The 16,981-nt window shown below is 41.9% G+C and overlaps 1 protein-coding gene across 2 annotated transcripts in view; it reads right to left on the reverse strand.

Moving 5' to 3' along the window:
• PDE4B (phosphodiesterase 4B) overlaps positions 1-16,981 on the reverse strand; it is a 433,205-nt gene that overhangs the window by 92,214 nt on the left and 324,010 nt on the right. For both annotated transcript variants that reach the window (XM_029948623.1, XM_029948624.1), the window contains one exon: positions 10,228-10,280. In XM_029948623.1, coding sequence (XP_029804483.1) covers positions 10,228-10,280 — 53 coding nt within the window. The remainder of the gene's footprint in view (positions 1-10,227; positions 10,281-16,981) is intronic.

Below are 16,981 nucleotides of genomic sequence, written 5' to 3' on the forward strand. Positions count from 1 at the left end.
TGGCCTCTCTCGGCTTCTTTGGTCTTGACCTTCACTGCCACCCTATCGATCCAGGTCTTGGGCTGTAGCACCTTTGAGGTGTTAGTTACTGTCTCTACTCACCCAGCTCCTACTCAGTGTGTAGGCCTCAAGTTCAGGATCCTTTACAAAGGCCTTCCCTGTTCCCTAATTAATTAATTAATTAATACCAATAATAGCTAATGATAATAATAATTAGTGCAAACATTAAATAATACTAGACGCTAGGCAGTATTCTAAATGCTTTACACATAATGGCTTATTTAGATATTACAACAATCCTAGTGGTAAGTAGTAGTATTATTCCCATTACAGGTGAGACAATATTATAGTATGCGGTACTTTTCTTCATTACAGTGATCAAATGTGTAGTCATGTGTTTATTTAATATTTTCTGGGCTATAAGGTCCAGGAAGTCAGGCTCTAAATTCACTCTCTTCCCCATTATTATATCTCCAGGGTCTAACACAATGTTTCATATATAGTAGGCATCTAATAAACATTTATTAAGTAAATTAATAAATGAATAATGGACATATATGAGACAATTCTCTCAAGACTAACCCATTTTTTATAACAATAAAATGGATAGATAACAAAGGAATTAAAGGAGATTATTTCATAGTAATTGTGAAGGCTGTAGATAGTTCAGTATATTTGTTTGCTCTCCTGTTGTAAAATTCTCACCATCCCCCTTGCCGTCAGTTACAACTTCCGAGGTTGACAATGGGGTGGGGGCAGAGACGGCGTGGTCTAGACGAGAGGAAAGAGCATGTGTTTTCAAGAAATACAAATCTAGGTTTCAGTTCTGACTTTGTCACTGACTAACTATGTGGTCTTGAGTAGACCCCATGGATTCCCTGAGCCTCCTTTTCTAAATCTGTGAAACTGGGACACTAATCTGCAGAGCAGTTTGCTTTTGAGAACTAGGTAAAAGAACACATGCAGGGGGCCTAGCCCAGTGCCTGGCACATGAGAGGAGTTGAATAACTGCTAACTCCTTTCCTCTCCTGCCATCAGAGGCAGGCAGTATTAGACTAATTTGAAGACTAAAGATTTGAAGTCAAAGCATAGCTGAGGACACAGAGGCAGCACTGGATTATCTGACCCGGCTGCCTCCCTGGGTGATCGCCATGGCCCCAGCTCACACCACGGCCTCAGCCAAAGAGGGTGTAGGAAAAGTATGCAAAACTCCGTGGGGTGACTTTGGGTACTTGTCAACAGCTCTGGCTGGGAGCAAGTCAAGACAATAAACTAAGAAAGATGATCCAGTGAGTTCTGTTGCCTGTTCTCTGTTTCAGGGGGACAGTCCCTGCTTTGTTTCTCTTCTCTTGGGTGAAAGACTGTTCCCTGAAATGCTCCTGGCTTCCGAGAATAGTTCTAAAGGCAACTCCATAAAGTGCTGGCCAGCGGTTGATCAGAAGCAAGCAAGCAGAATTCACCCTGCCCCCAGGATCATGTGGTCTTGAGGATGCAGGCGGGAGAAAACAGAGAAGTTAGAAGATCCTCTTCCTTCCTCCTTCGTTTCCCAACATCCACGTTCATTATGCTCAAGACCAACCCTGACCTTCTTAACTACCTCCCCCAACCCTCAATAAAGAGAGAGAAAGGGGTAGATGGGCAAGAAGGGGCCTTTCCATTCTTAGAAGTAACAGGGCAGAAGAGTCTTTCCAAAAGGGGTCAAAGCCTTCCCCTAGGCTTGACTCGGCCAGGAGGTTTAGTTTTCTCTCCAAAGGGAAGCTCCTGTTGCTGCTCTCTGCTGAGTGCCTTGGCCTGAAGACCTGTGCCTGTCTGGGTGTGCCCCAAGCCCAGAATATTGTATTTAAATACAACTGTAATGAGTTGTACAGCTGCCATTATCTGATGAACTGAAGTCCTCTCAGGCTTCATCCAAGCCAGTGAAAACTCTGTTAGCTAAGACCCAGTTTATCAGAATCCTAACTGAGCATAGTCTGCAATCAGCTAAGAGAAAGAGCCACTCATAGAGTGTCCTACCTTCAGCTCCAAATCTATTTCCATAGTAGCAGATTTTTATGGTCTTAGGGGAAACAGATCTCAAATTTTAAAGAAAGTTTGCCTTCTAGATTGTATTCCTATAGAAGGGAAGGAGATCAGAAACTTTGAGACAGATCTGAACAAGGCTTTCTGTTTTGGTTCCCTTCTAATGCCAGCAGGCCTGGGCTCTTAGCTGTGACATGCTGGCCACCTGCTATGGGCTGGGTGCTGTGGGAAACAGGTTGCACAACATGTTTAATAAAATGATACTAATATTGATGCGTGTCAGGAGCTATTCTAAGTGCTTTTTGTGTGTTTACATGCTTAATCCTTACAACCAACATATAAGGTATGTAAAATTTCCATCCCAGTTTTGGAGACAAGGTGGTTGGGACATGGAGAGGTTAAGTAATTTGTCCCAAGGTCACTCACTCATGCAGCTGGGATTTGCAAGGCACAGTTTGGCTTCAGAGTCTTCACTTTTAAGCACTACACACATAGCTTTTCGCATTTAACCCTCACAGCAATCTTACAAGATAGAGTATTAAAATGCCCACTTGCCAGACAAAAATGCTGAGTCTTAGAGAAATAACTTGTCTGAAGTATTGACCCAGGGATTCCCAGCCCAATTCAATTCAATATACTAATTGAGTACCTGCTTTGTGCCAGGCACTGTGCTAGGCACTAAGAGTATAACACAGAGTTATAGGCTAGTCTCATTTAGTTGTTTTTCAAATTGTATTTAACACTGCCACTTCTCCCTGAAGTAATGGATAACAAAGAGCCCACTTTAGGGGAAGAAAAGTTACACATAGTCAAGATTAGTCAGGAATGTCAGTATTGTGTAAATGGCCAAGAGCTAGAAGATATTTAGACAAGCTAAATATGAGACTTCTTAATCCTTTCTGATTCGGGCATGACCATATACTCATTTCTATTTGTTCATTCCATAAATATTTATTGAACATTTATTATGTTCTGGGTCATATTTTATAAATTGGTGATATATAAAAAAAAGATTAGTACTTAAACTTGGGACAGTCTTAGTTTAAAAGGGAATAAAATTAAATAAATAAATACTGCATAATATGACATGTACAGTAATTGAGATTTTTAGATAATAATTAAGATAATAATTGAGAGTAATTTTGGATGAGTTGCAGGGAGCACATAGAGATGATAGCACAGACGCTGCATCTTGAAGAATAAAAGATGTACTTTCCAGATGGAAATGGGTAAAGGAATTAGTATTTACTAAGCATGTACTACATATCAGGGTCTGGTTTGAGGCTATGCATTTTATTTAATCCTGACTCCAGAATCCAAGAATCATAGAGTGGAAAGAAGTTGTTCACCTGACAAGGTAAGACTATCCCTGAGCTGAATATGTGAGTGATATTTTCAGGAAAATGCAGCCCAGATAGAGGGAAGTGCACGTACAAAGGTAGGAAGGCAAGAAGAGCTTGGCGTATCTGAGGGACAGTATGTTCAGGGCACCTCAGCCATCAGCTGTGCATGGGAGCAGGGGTTGAAGTTGGAAAGATGAGGATAGAGGAGGAATTAGGAGCAAAATTCTGAAGGAATTGGTAAGATGTGGGGATCCACTTGAAGGCAAAGGATAGCCAACTAAGGAAATACTTTAAGATTGGTTTTAGAAGAACAGTTCTAGTACCAGAATGGAAGGTGGATTGCAGTGAGGCGGAAGAATAAGGAGAAGGACTGAGGCCAATAACCTAAGCGGGAGGACTGCCATAATGCTTTAGGTTTGGGAAGATAAAGCACTGACTAAGGAAGAGGGGGTTAGGGAAGACAAGAAGGGGGCATGATTCCAGAAAAGGCTGCATGGAGTGGTTGTCTGAGGTGAAGACAGACATAAAAGATAGACGGTGAAGCCACTAATCAAAGCCAGGAATATAGAATAAGGAGTAGTGGTGGAGGGGGGATGGAGCTGGGTCTCCTGAAACCAGCTCCTGAAAAACCAAAAGGATTACCAACAGTGGTCAGGTATCTGGCATTTAGATGCATACTAAGGGATAAGCAAGTAGGGCAGGGCTGCAGCAAGGGAGCAGGGGGTGAAAAGGGACATGAGCGCTAAAGCCAGCAGGGTGGATTCAGAGGACCAGATCTGAGGAAAGCTGTCTGCTCAACATGGCTCCCTGACTCTGAGCCTTCGAGGCAGAAGAGTCCAGGTGTGAGGTGAATCTTTGGCTCTGACTCCTGGGGTTGGCCAGGTAAATAGAGCTGTCAAAAATACCCAGAAGGAGACAGATGTTTCCTGAAGGGCTCTCTCCCACGCGCCTGGGAGCTGCATGACCAGGCTTGAGGTAGGCAGCAGCCAGGGTTTGGGAGGACACGGGCACGTGGGCAGCCTCCTGCCTCCTGCGGCAGCTCTGCAGATGAGGCAGCTGAGAGAAGGGAATCTTTCTTCCTCGCCTCCTCCTCCAGCCTTTGCTTCGGAGCTCTGGCCACAGCACAGTGCAGGCTGCATAAAGGTTGATTCATAAATGAAGGGCTGTAACTAGAAGCCGCAGAGAAGTGGCAGAAAGGACAAAATTGTGCGTGCGTGGATGTGTGTGTGTGTGTGTGTGTGTGTGTGTGTGTGTTCGGAAAAAAACTGTTTATTCAGAGAACTATATATCAAACCCAGACTTACTGGCGGACAATAGTAGTTTCCTCAGACAATTTATGCCACCAAATAAACACCAAGATGGGCTGTGTACAACTAAAGGTGAGACCCATTTGCAAAAGTGGCGTGCCACCCTTTACAGTCTCAATGACAGGAGATGCTTCTGCACACAAAACACTGAGGCAACAATATCTGGGCATCGGCTGAGCCTACTGTAACCAAAGAGAAAGAAAGGCCGGAACTAAAATGGAAAAGAAAAAAATAAACTGTGTTTGGAGATAGGTCTGCTACAGTATAAACTTTTCCCTTTCTCTGGCTTACTGCTATAGCAAAACCTGATGGTTGTCTTTGTAAAAAACGTGTCTGTATCTAGGTCCCTGGCAGTGATTTGCCTCTGGGAGGGCCAGCAATCTATTTAATGACTCCATTGACGTCAATAGCATAACTGAAATACTTACTAACATGCATGATTCCAACTTTCTGGGGTGGGGGGGTGGATGGTGTTTCTCAGCAGTACGAAAACATGAAACGGAGTCATCCCGGAACGGACTTGAGTCCTTAAGCAGCAAGTAAGAGACCAGATGCTGCAGGTTTCATTGGTTCCATTTAATACAAAGAAATGGTCACACTAAACTTAGAAATTAATTTTGAACCAGTGAAATGGCCATTAATGAGCAGGGCTTTATTTTTGGCAATGTTTGCTCAAGGGTAACATTGTAACTCTTCACACTTTAGTTGACTTGTCAATGTTTTTGCAACTACCCACACTTAATTTTAAACATATATGAAATAATTGCAGATCAATATAAATAGCTCAATGTTGATGCTCTGGGGGTAAATGTTCAGAAGAGGACTATTTTAGACAAAAGCAGGTCTTACAAAACAACCCTTTGGGGAATTATTCCCAGAATTACTGGGGCTTTTCTAGTGCATTTGCCCTATCACTTTGTACACAGGCCACTCAAACACTCCAGGTGAGTCAGTAAAAGCAATTATGCCCATAACTCAGGCCACAGGAAAATCAGAACACTAATGACAAAATTATCTGACATTTCTAGTTTTTCCTCTATTTCTTTTCCTTTCTTTTTTCTTCTTCTCCTCTCTCTCTCTCTTCTTTCTCTTTCTCTCTTTTTTGTTATCCGCACCCCCCCTCCTTTCTCGTTTGTACCCCAGCCTTTGGTAACACAATTGATTTTATTCGTATTTGTCCATAAGTGTTGTAATCCTGCCCCAGAGTTCTTGCTTAATGTAGGATGTTCAAGCAAACGTCCTGCTTATGTCAAGCTTCATTTCCAGTCATCTGAAATGCCGGCTCTTAGGCCACCGCTGTGGTTCTCGGAGAGCCCCTTACTAGAGCACCCATAGCCTGTCTCTCATCCTACGCCCTGACAGCTCTGGCAAAGAATGAACATTCAATCAATGTTGTGACTTTTCGAAATTCTTAGAATCCAAGATAACTTTCTGAGTCCCTTGTCCACTCCTCAAACAGACCCTGCTTCTGGCACACCCCCAGGAACCTTCCAGGGGTTATTTACAATCAAGTAAAGATACGGGAGGAACTCATACTGAGAAACAGGCTTCTTAGCAGAAATACCCTTGTTCTGTTTTATCAACTAGTAAAGAGTCATTTCCTCCCCCAGAATGGCCTGGACACATAACAGAAGAAAGGGATTCCCATGAGCACTGAAAAAAATTAAATAAGTCTATTTCTCACTTAGGCCAACCTATTTCAGACATGCTGGAAAGTCCTATAACGTCGCATCTTATTTCTCCACATACAGGCATTTCTTGAAAAACATCTAATTGGCTGGTGTTGAAAACCACCAGTAACCAAGGCTATGGAGACCCAGGCTGGGAAAGATTCTGAGTCTGCAGCAGTCCGGCTTGAAGTCCTCAGGCAATTTTCTAGGCATGCTGTCATTTCCAAGGGGTGTTCTTTATATCATCCAATCTGTTATATTGGTGATGCTCTTGCTCAGTATGTTTATCGCTAAATTTTAGAAGATTAATATAGAATATCCCACCTTAAACATCAATTTGACTGCTAAAATGTATATAGGATATATATTAAAGATCAAGTCACATTTATATGACTCAGAGATGCTGGCCATTCAAAGGAATACTTCCCTAATCATTTTGTAGAGCAAAGAGTCATTTGGTAAAGGCAGTGACCACTTGATGATTTATCCTTCCACGGAATTTTTACTTTCCATGACATATCTGTACTCACTATTGAAATGTATCAAAGACAAGGGATAGGATGATTGGAAAAAATGAGACAATTATCCTAAACACACTTGCACAACGCAGTCACTCACCCACTTGTGCGCGCGCGCGCGCGCGCGCGCGCGCGCACACACACACACACACACACACACACACATTGACTTTCCTCAATTATCTAAAGTTTTTCAGTTGAAATAGTTTTGAGGCCTGAAATCCTGAAAACTACTTCCAGTTTCCATCTTGAATGCAAACAGATGATAAACGCTGCCTTGTTTTGGAGTGCTCTTCCTTCTATTTTACCCCCCTTCTTTTCCAATCCTCATGCATCATGTAGAAAAAGCCCGGAATTCCTGCTTGTGAAAAATTAAAACATAAAAATTGAGATGACTCTACAGCATTAGAATTTTCAACACTCCCAGAAGGATTTAGTGCATCTTTCTCCTTAAATCAGGAGTGTATCGTTTCCATGCTGCTATACTTTCTGGATTTCAAATTCTCAAAAATCTTACTCTGCAAAATGCCAACATTTTTTATTTAACTCTTTTTGTCCAAAACCCACATGACCATACCAATATATATGTACCTATATATGCGATTAGGAAGTGTGTTTTAAACCCTTTTTAATTTCAGTGCAGTAACTGATATGTCTTAATAGTAAAAAAAAAAAACCCACAGCTGAATATTTTTCATACTCATAGAGATAAAAATATTGATTCATGATTGAAATTTAATTTATGAACATTTTTCTTAAGATAAACTCCACATACTTTATGCAGTACTGACCAAATCAAGATTTACTGTCTTCCTAGTATGTGAAAATAGCTATGCTAATGAGTTTTGAATGATAAGGAGATGAACAGGCAGCTGACTTCAAGGGGCTCCAATGTAGGAGATCCATAAGCCATGTTAGAACATAACCTAGAATGGAATTGTTGCCATAATGTAGAAAATTTAAAAAAAGGAGCACTTACAGTGATTTAAAAAACATACTGTGATGTCTTTCCTGAGGAGGAAACTTTGTGTTGCACCATGACAGCTGAAAAGAACGACCTTGGTTCAATAGTGAGAAGACTAAGTGATTTGCTTTTCTGTCCCCCATGAACTTTTTCACTTAATGATCCATTTGTAAGACCCAACGTACCAATTTAGCCATGAGTTCTGACAATGATCTTTTTAAAATGAATTGCATTTCCTTCATTTAGTTGCAAGGGGGAAAAAGGCCTTTTAAAAAGCTGGCTTTTTCTCTTTCTCTGTTTCTCTCTTACACCTTGCTCTTTGTACAAGAATAGTCAGGCTTTCCTAACAAACTAGATGGTCGCTAAATCTGTTTAAACGATCGTGGGTTTCTTGTATCTTGTATCTTAGATCTCAACTGAAATACATGAGCCTAACTTTAGTGATAATAAATCATCACCTGATCTTATTATCATGAAAAATCATCTTTGTAAGCACTGCTTCGGCTTTCAGTTCGGTGTGCTCTGAGCCACTTACTTTTCATTCCCTTTTAAACTTTCTATTTAAACACACCTCTTTGTCACATGCTGATAAATATTAAAATACCAGGAAAAACCTGCCTGACTTATTTAAGCTGATAATAAGAACAAAACACAGGATGTGTGGATCCTCCTTCCTCTTCTGACTGGGCTTAAGCGTTAAGGAGATTTTGAAACCTATAATTACGTAATAATTGGTATCGCTACATTCTCTTCCCGATGAAAAGCCAGAATTTTTGTAGTTTGCCACAAAGACAGGCAAAAACAAATTGCCTAAGTGGTATTGTCATTTCTTTGCTCCATTGTTTTAAAGAATTTAGCCAAAGAATCTCTACTTGCCAAGCTGTAGTTGCTGTGCCAAAAATCACAAAATGATCTTTCCAGCAACATCTCTAGCTAATGAGCTAATTTATAGAGCCATAAATATCACAGATTCTCCTAATGTGTGTCAGTATTTATTACAAAAAAAAGAGAAAACAGTTTAAATATTCAAATTGTTGTCAAAGGCCTTGGAATGAATTTGGTGCACGGAGATATGGGCAGAGGTGCCTCACTGGTAGGCTAATATGATGAAATGACAGAGGAGTTTCAACCACCTCCTTTGATCTCTGACTATGTAATGCCAGTTATATGTTAAAACACCCCGTTGAGTTTCCTTTTATCAAACTTCTAAAGGAAATGGTATATCAGCACACTGGGTTTTTGAAGCCCCTGGACAGAGTACTATTTTCTTCTCTCCATTTCATGCCATGGGGCTTTGGAGATGAAATTACTTTTCCCTAATATCTTCCTTTCACTTTTATTCTTGTTCTCAATCCTTTTCTAATAAAAATAGGTTTAAAGGCGTGTACCATAAATACTTCAGAAGCCAACGAGCCAATGGAACCTTTGTTCCTTTCTTTAGAAGCTGGGCCTCTGTATTATGTCCATTATTCTCATGGCTGTGATGCCAGCCAGAGAAACACCACACGCAAGGAAGGAAGATGGCTAAGCATAAAGCAAAGGGAATACCAGAGCTGGAAACAGAGACATGCACCAGGCAGTGCTGTTAGGCAATCTCAGGAGAGCTCGACTTACTTGTTTCTCCTGTGGTTTTTACTCAGTCTACTGCTACACTAGTGGGTGGAGATTCAAGGGGGAAAACTCCATTTTGGACTTGAAAACAATGTCACGTAACTGGTAGCATCTTATGTCACGTGGAGTTTATGTTCAATCCAGCTCCATGATGTTCCTTCAGGGTAGCCCCTCCTCTACATGGCTTTCAACTCTGCGTGGAAGGCATACTCACAGCACCGAGAGATGAGAGGTTAGGTTTCTTACACACACACACACACACACACACACACACACACACACACACCTGAGGAAAAAAGTTGGATGACTTCCAAGGGAAATGATTTGTGACCTGGAAAAGCCTTTGGTTTCACACCTGGAAAGGATGTAGACTCAAGTGGGACATATAGTTGACTTGAAGAGGAAAACCACAAATACACTCTGTGGGGCCGATGAGGGGGCCCCTAATGGTCTTTGATGTTAGCTCTCCTGAGCGCTGAGGCCAGCAAGCTGAGGTTGTGTTGTAGTATCAATACAGCTCTGCCTTCTGTCCCTCTCCTGGGGGACGGCAATACCACACATCTGTCACACCCTGAGAACCTAGGCCTGCACGTGATGGGACAATTATTTAATACTGTTTTTCATTTGGTTTTACAGGGAAATAAGTAAAGGTCCACTACGCCTTTGAAAAAAGTCAGCAAGAGACTTTGGAGGACCCCAATATGAAAATCAGTGCTATCATTCTCAAACAGCTTCTGAACTAATGACGCCTGTACTATTTTGAAGCACGGACATAGGCCTCAGGATGACACCTACCTTGCAGGTTGACTCTGGAGACAGGTGGCTGACTAGCAGCAGCTGGGGACCTCCTGTGGAGACAGAGAGAAAAGAAGGCCTGAGTCTTTGTCTGACTATCACCCCTGTGTGCCCCTCACCCCACACCAGCCCAAGATCACTGAGGAGTTTCCCAGGTCATAATGAGCTATCAAATGACATAATACTGTCTCCGGAAGGCAGGCTCCTGTAACACTGGTGGATGATTGCAATCCTCTGACATCCAGATGGCCCAGAATTTCCCTACATACAGCCTCCTGGATGCTCTTCAGGAAGGAAGTCGTTTACTCCAGGTCCCTAACCAGCCCCTCAGTTTTAGGTTTCACTATTCCAAGAGACCCTCAGATAATATGCTTGCTCAGGAATAACACCACATGTCAAAGTGGATCCCAATTCCTCTGGTAGTGCGGTAGAATTTATGCCAGACCGAGTCCTGAGAGACCAATCAGTCCAGGCCTCCCTTTTCCACCTCTGGAAACTGAGACCCAGAGAGGTGAAGTCCATTGCCAAAAGTCACACAGGAACAGGAATCCAGATTGCTTAACCTCTGGAGTGGTCTTTCACAGAAGAACTGGGCATTATTCTTCATTGTAACAAGCCTGTTGATGTTAAGAGTCCATTGAAACAAGCAAACACACTTATGCTCCACAAATACTGGGTCTCCATCTTTTCTTTTTTGTTTTTCTTCCTTGTTTATTTCTCAGCCCTCCCGCCCAATTTTGCTGGTCTCATCAGCCTTCTCATGCTTTGCAGAACTTCTACCTAGTGCATTACAGCAAAGCCTCCCCGCAAGGTATAGAGCAGTGGCCCTCACACTTTAGGGTCATCAGAATAACCTAGAGGGCTTACCAAGACCCCCGTTGAACCCAACGCCCAAAGTCTTTGACCACATTGGCCTGAGATGAGCTTGAGAGTGTGCATTTCTAAATGATCACGCATGGCATTGATGCTGCTAGCATGGGGAGCCCGTTTTCAGAACCGTTAGAAAAGAGGGCTGTCTGCCCCACTAAAGAGCAACAGCATATTAGCAACAAGCAAGAGGCCAGTTAGTGGTTCTCACACATGGATGAGCAATGTACTCACTTGAGGAGCTATTAAAAATATGATTTCCTTCCCCTTCCCTGGAGAGCCTATTTCAGTGTATCTGGGATGAGGCCTGGAATCTCTATTTTTTTACATAAATCTGTGAATTCTGATGTACAAGCAAGTTTGGGGAGGAAGCCAAACTCTAAATGACAGAAAATGGCCTGCGAAGATGTTGTTAAGAAAGGGTCTCCCCACCTATACGGCCACAAGCTTTCTTTCTAGTTCGTAAGTGCACCAGATCCATCTATGATCCATTGGGGTCATCTAGCTTCCAGGTAACATATCTGACAGCTGCCGGGTCTAATGGGCAGGGTTCACATTTACCAAACATTTCCTAGCTAGGTCAACCTAGGTAAAGGTTAAACCCTCTGTGTCATTCCCATCCACTGATTACTTTTTTTTCTGCTAGACATCATGCCAGGTACTTCTTAGCTTCCACTGGGAATATAATCTTCCCATCTTAAGGATAAGGATACTGAAGCAGAGTAGCGAAGAGGTTAAGAAGCATGTTGGAGAATACATGGTTTATAACTGGCATTGCTGAGATTCAGTGTTAAGTCTTTCTGAATCCAAAGTGCATTCTCTTTCCACTATTTCATCTGCTGATAACACCTGCAGTAATACTGAGGGCTGTTTTTCAGGAAAAGTAAGAGATTAAATTCCAAACTCCTTAGCTGAGCGCTCAAAGTCCTCTGCTCTTTGGCCTCAACATACTTTTCCTGGCTTATCTGTAGGAATTCCTCTCTGACATTTCATCTCAAACTATTGATTGACTGTTTGATCTCATGTATCTTGTACTTCTCCTTAGCAGCACTTTAAAGTTGTAATGAAAACAGGCACTACTTAGTGTTCAGTATAGAGCTTAGTTTAAATATAACATTTAGGCAGGCAGGGAACAACTTGCTTACTACTGGATCCCTGGAACCCAGGATGGTCGTTCATATGCCAAGCCCTTAGCAAATACTTATTGAAAGAAAGAATGAAAGAAGGAAGGAAGGAAGGAAGGAAGGAAGGAAGGAAGGAAGGAAGGAAGGAAGGAAGAACTTGTATTTTGCCAAGGTCAAACTTGATCGCTTATTTTTCCTTCCAGGAAAAGTGCTATTCCTTTCCTGATATGGCTCAGGCGATTCCTCTGATAAGGAAGCTCTCCCCACACAAACTCACACATGTAAATATCATCTATCTTTCTATGATACTGTAATTTATAATAAGAAATATATGCACCCTTGTTTATTTATGTATTTATTTTAGAGAAAGAATGGTATGCAAGTGGGAGAAGAGCAGAGAGAGAGGGAGAGAGGGAAAGAGAGAGAAAGGGAGAGAGAGAGAGGGAGAGAGAGAGAGGGAGAGAATTTTAAGCAGGCTCCACAGTGAGGAGAGAGAATCTTTTTTTTTTTTTTTTTTTTTTTTTTGAGGGGAGAAAATCTTAAGTATTTGAAGCAGGTTCCACACTCAGCATGGAGCCCACCTCAGGGCTCAATCCCAGAACCATGAGACAATGACCTGAGCTGAAATCAAGAGTTGGGATCATGACCTGAGCTAAAATCAAGGGTTGGACACTCAACCAGCTGAGCTACCTAGGCACTGCTGCAAGAAATCTATATTTGATCCCTGTCTTCATTCCAGTTACAAATCCTAAAACTTAAGAATTTTGTAAGTGAAGAGAGCTATAAAAAGTGTCCTGTGTTATGTTAATGAGGAGCTTTATGGAAAGCCTCTAGGTAACCTGAGGATGGGGGCTAATTGCCAGGGGAACCAACCGCATGATTAGAGGGTGGGCACTTTCGGCCCCACCTCAGACCTCTGGGGAGACAAGAGGAGCTGGAGACTGAGTTCAGTCACCAGCAGCCAATGATTTAATCAATGGTGGCTATGTGATGAAGCCTCCATAAAAACCCAGAACTACTAGGTTTGGAGCGTTTCCTTGCATTCCAGGTTGGTGACTGTGAGGAGACTGGGGAAAGGGCCACATTCCAAGAAATGGAAGATTTGCTGCCCTTCCCCACATACCTTGCCCTATGCATCTCTTCCCTTTGGCTGTTACTGAATTATATGTCCTTTAATAGTAAACCAGTATTCTAGTAAGTAAAATATTCCTCTGAGTTCTGTGAGCCTCTCTAGCAAATTAATAAAATTCAAGAAGAGGGGTCATGGGAACCTCTGATCTATAGTTGGTGGGTCAGAAGTACAGGTATTAAACTGGACTTGCAACTGGTGTCTGAAGTGGCAAATAGTTTTGCAGGATTGAGCCCTTAGCCTGTGGGATCTGATGCTATCTCCAAGTAGACAGGTCAGAACTGAACTGAACTGTAAGGCACTCAGCTGGTTAAGGAGAAATTGCTTGGATGTGTGGGGAAAAATCCACATACTGGAACTGGTGTCAGAATAGAAACTGCAAAGGTCAAATGCCATCTTCTTAAAAGGATGTCTTCATGTTTGCTAACATTGACCCCTCTTCTAATACCCCATGGTGCCTTGTTTGCGCCTTTAAGGTTATTTCTTCATGTTACAATTCAATGGGCACATATCATCCCCACCATGAATCTGTGACCCACTGCAGGGAGGATCCAGTGCTGACTCCTTTCCACATAGCCTCTTTAGGACCCACCAACCTGCCACACAGAGTGGGAACCTCATAAATACTGGTGAACTGTCGATTGAATGAACCGTTGATGTAAAGATCATTTGAGGAGCCAAATACCACAAGAATGTTTTATCTGGTTTCCTTTTCCTCTACAGCCTTGGTTCTACATACTACTCACTGTTCCACAAACACAGCATACACTCATGTCACTGGGTCTCTGCATAGGTTTTGCTCAGCTTTATACTCTTTTCCTTCTTTTTCAGTGGCAAACTCCTTCCTCTGTACCAGGAATCCCCTCGGTTTTCACTTCCTCAGCTACCCCTTCCTCATTGTGAGTAGTCACTGTCTGTGCTACCTATGGTTTGCTACATTTGCCCCATCATGGCAGTGTTCAGACTGTATCGTAGTTCCTATTTTCTTGTCTATCTCACCTGTGAGAAATTTAAGCAAAGACTGAATCTTGTTCATCTTTGTAACCTTGAAACTGGCAAAATATTTGCTATGATATGGGTATTCAATATGTATTCATTGAATTAATAATATGTTTTAATGATTTTATTTTCCCCGTCTTCCTGAGTTCCAAAGATGGCTTTTATGACATCGAACTAGAAGACCCTAAATGTTTGGGAATCTCTGCTTTCTTTAAAAAATTTTTTTTATTTATTTATTTTATTTTATTTTTAATGTTTTATTTTTATTTTTGACACAGAGAGACACAGAGCATGAGAGGGGGAGGGACAGAGAGAGAAGGAGACACAGAACTAGAAGCAGGCTCCAGGCTTTGAACTAGCTGTCAGCACAGAGCCTGACGTGGGGCTCGAACCCACGAACGTGAGATCTGACCTGAGCTGAAATCGGAGGCTTAACCAACTGAGCCAGCCAGGTGCCCCTAAAAAACTTTTTTTAATGTTTATTCATTTTTGAGAGACAGAGAGAAATAGAGCATGAATGGGGGAGGGGCAGAGAGAGAGAGAGAGAGAGAGAGAGAGAGAGATACAGAATCCAAAGTAAGGCTCCAGGCTCTGAGCTGTTGGCACAGAGCCTGACACAGGGTTCAAACCCACAGACTATGAGAGATCATGACCGGAGTTGAAGCCAGATGTTCAATCAACTGAGCCAAACAGGCACCCCCAGAACCTCTGCTTTCTTAATAGTTTGGCTACTTGTGGTACCCAATTCTCCAAATGTCTTCTTGATAATGACACAAATTATATAAATTCCCTTGTCCTAGGTGTTCATTTTGAAAATAAAGCTCTTATTTAAAGTTGTTAAATTCAGATTAGCATCTGTGTGTGCAAGCTTTGCGGAGGCAAGCACCATGCTTATTTGGTTTACCACTTATTCCCAAGACCTGGTGTAAAGAAGAGGCTCAGCGCAAACTAAATGAATGAATGACTTGAAGCTGCATTATTGCTTACAGGGCATGAGAGTGCCAATTAGAAAATTGTCATGAGTGCCAGAAGAAAATGCCATTGGCCACCCAGTTTCCAGTAGTCCCCAACTTATAGAAGAATCAGAAGTAATATGCCTGGGTTAAAGATGGTGATATTAAAAGTGAAGATAATTTTGCCACAACAGTTAATAATACTTTACAGCACTGAATAGTACAGTGGAGAAAGAACTGGACTATGAATCAGAAGACAGGAATCCTAATCCTGGCTCTGGCACCTTCTAAATGTATAGCCCTCAGCAACTCACTGAACCTCTCAGTTTCTTCCTCACTTGGGGAAAGCAGGAGGGAGCTAACATTTACTGCTAATTTACAATGTGCCAGCTCCTGTGTGAGCAGTTTCACATATATTTCCTCACTTACTCTGAGGAAATTTGGCTGGGTTCTTTCCCCTCTGAATGCTCAAGATTTTATTATTCTCAGCTAATTTAAATCCATGCCAAAGGACACAAAGCAATGAAAGATATACATTGAAAACAAAATTAAATGGCTATTAATTCTTTCTCAAAGATTACATACATGTTGATTGAATTATGCCTTAGAAGAATGTTGATACAGAGATGTTACATGATTTCCTGATAGCCACTGGTGACTTCTGTGATGTTGGTGACACAGTTGAATGATGTGGGACCCCTTTTTGCTTCTAGCTGTTATATTCCCTGGTTATCAGACTGAAGAATGGTGGGCATTCTCACTCATGTGATTTCTCCATCAGCTGAAGCCAGTAAATGCTTTAGGGATGCTTATCTGAATTAACAGCTCTAAATGAAAGCCATATTTTCAAAATTAACTCCAGGAACTAAAGAAATAATAGGTTTTAATTTGAAGCCAAGAAATACAGGCCCAATCAAGCATCTCTCAATGGAACATTTCATGGAAGTGCAAGGAAATCACCTCAACAGAAACTGAGATTTTCACCCTTTGGGTGGTAAAGCTCAGGCAGACAATGAACTATTTTTTCAGTAGAGCAAAGAGCCAAAAGATAAAGGAAATCTTGACTTATGAGAAGTATAGTTCTATGTGGGAGTTCCTTTTCATATAATAAACCACACTATTGAGATGTCTCACGATAACAATTCCAAGGACAGAATTATCACTTATGTGTTACATTTAGGCCAAGGAGTGGCACCCTGGAACCCAAGAATATCCCAGAAAGCCACTTGTGAGTTCCATGGATCTTACAGTTTCAGTTGTTAAGATAAGTGAATATGTGGGGGAAATGCCATCAGTATGGTACCTAGCAGGCATTGTTGTCCTCAGTTTTCTTTATTTGTTTGAGGGTACTACTGACTATCTGGGAATATGATGGAATGCATTAAATGAACCTCCTAGGCTGCTTCATTTGTAGCTAAAACCTATCGTTGAGTTCTCAGTTTTCCAGGGAAACTAGCAGAACATGTGTCCTGCCTTGAACTTTGGTTAGGTGGTGTTGGTTTCAAGAAAATACTTGGGCAGGGGTGCCTTGGTGGTTCCATTGGTTAAACATCTGACTCCTGATCTCAGCTCAGGTCTTGATCTCAGGATCATGAGCTGGAACCCTGCATTGGGCTCCAAGCTGGGCGTGGAGTCTACTCACAAGGCCTACTTAAAAAATGAAAGAAAAAAAGGAAGGAAGG

The sequence above is a fragment of the Suricata suricatta genome, chromosome 8, assembly GCF_006229205.1.
Source record: "Suricata suricatta isolate VVHF042 chromosome 8, meerkat_22Aug2017_6uvM2_HiC, whole genome shotgun sequence".
In the NCBI taxonomy this organism is placed as follows: Eukaryota; Metazoa; Chordata; class Mammalia; order Carnivora; family Herpestidae; genus Suricata; species Suricata suricatta.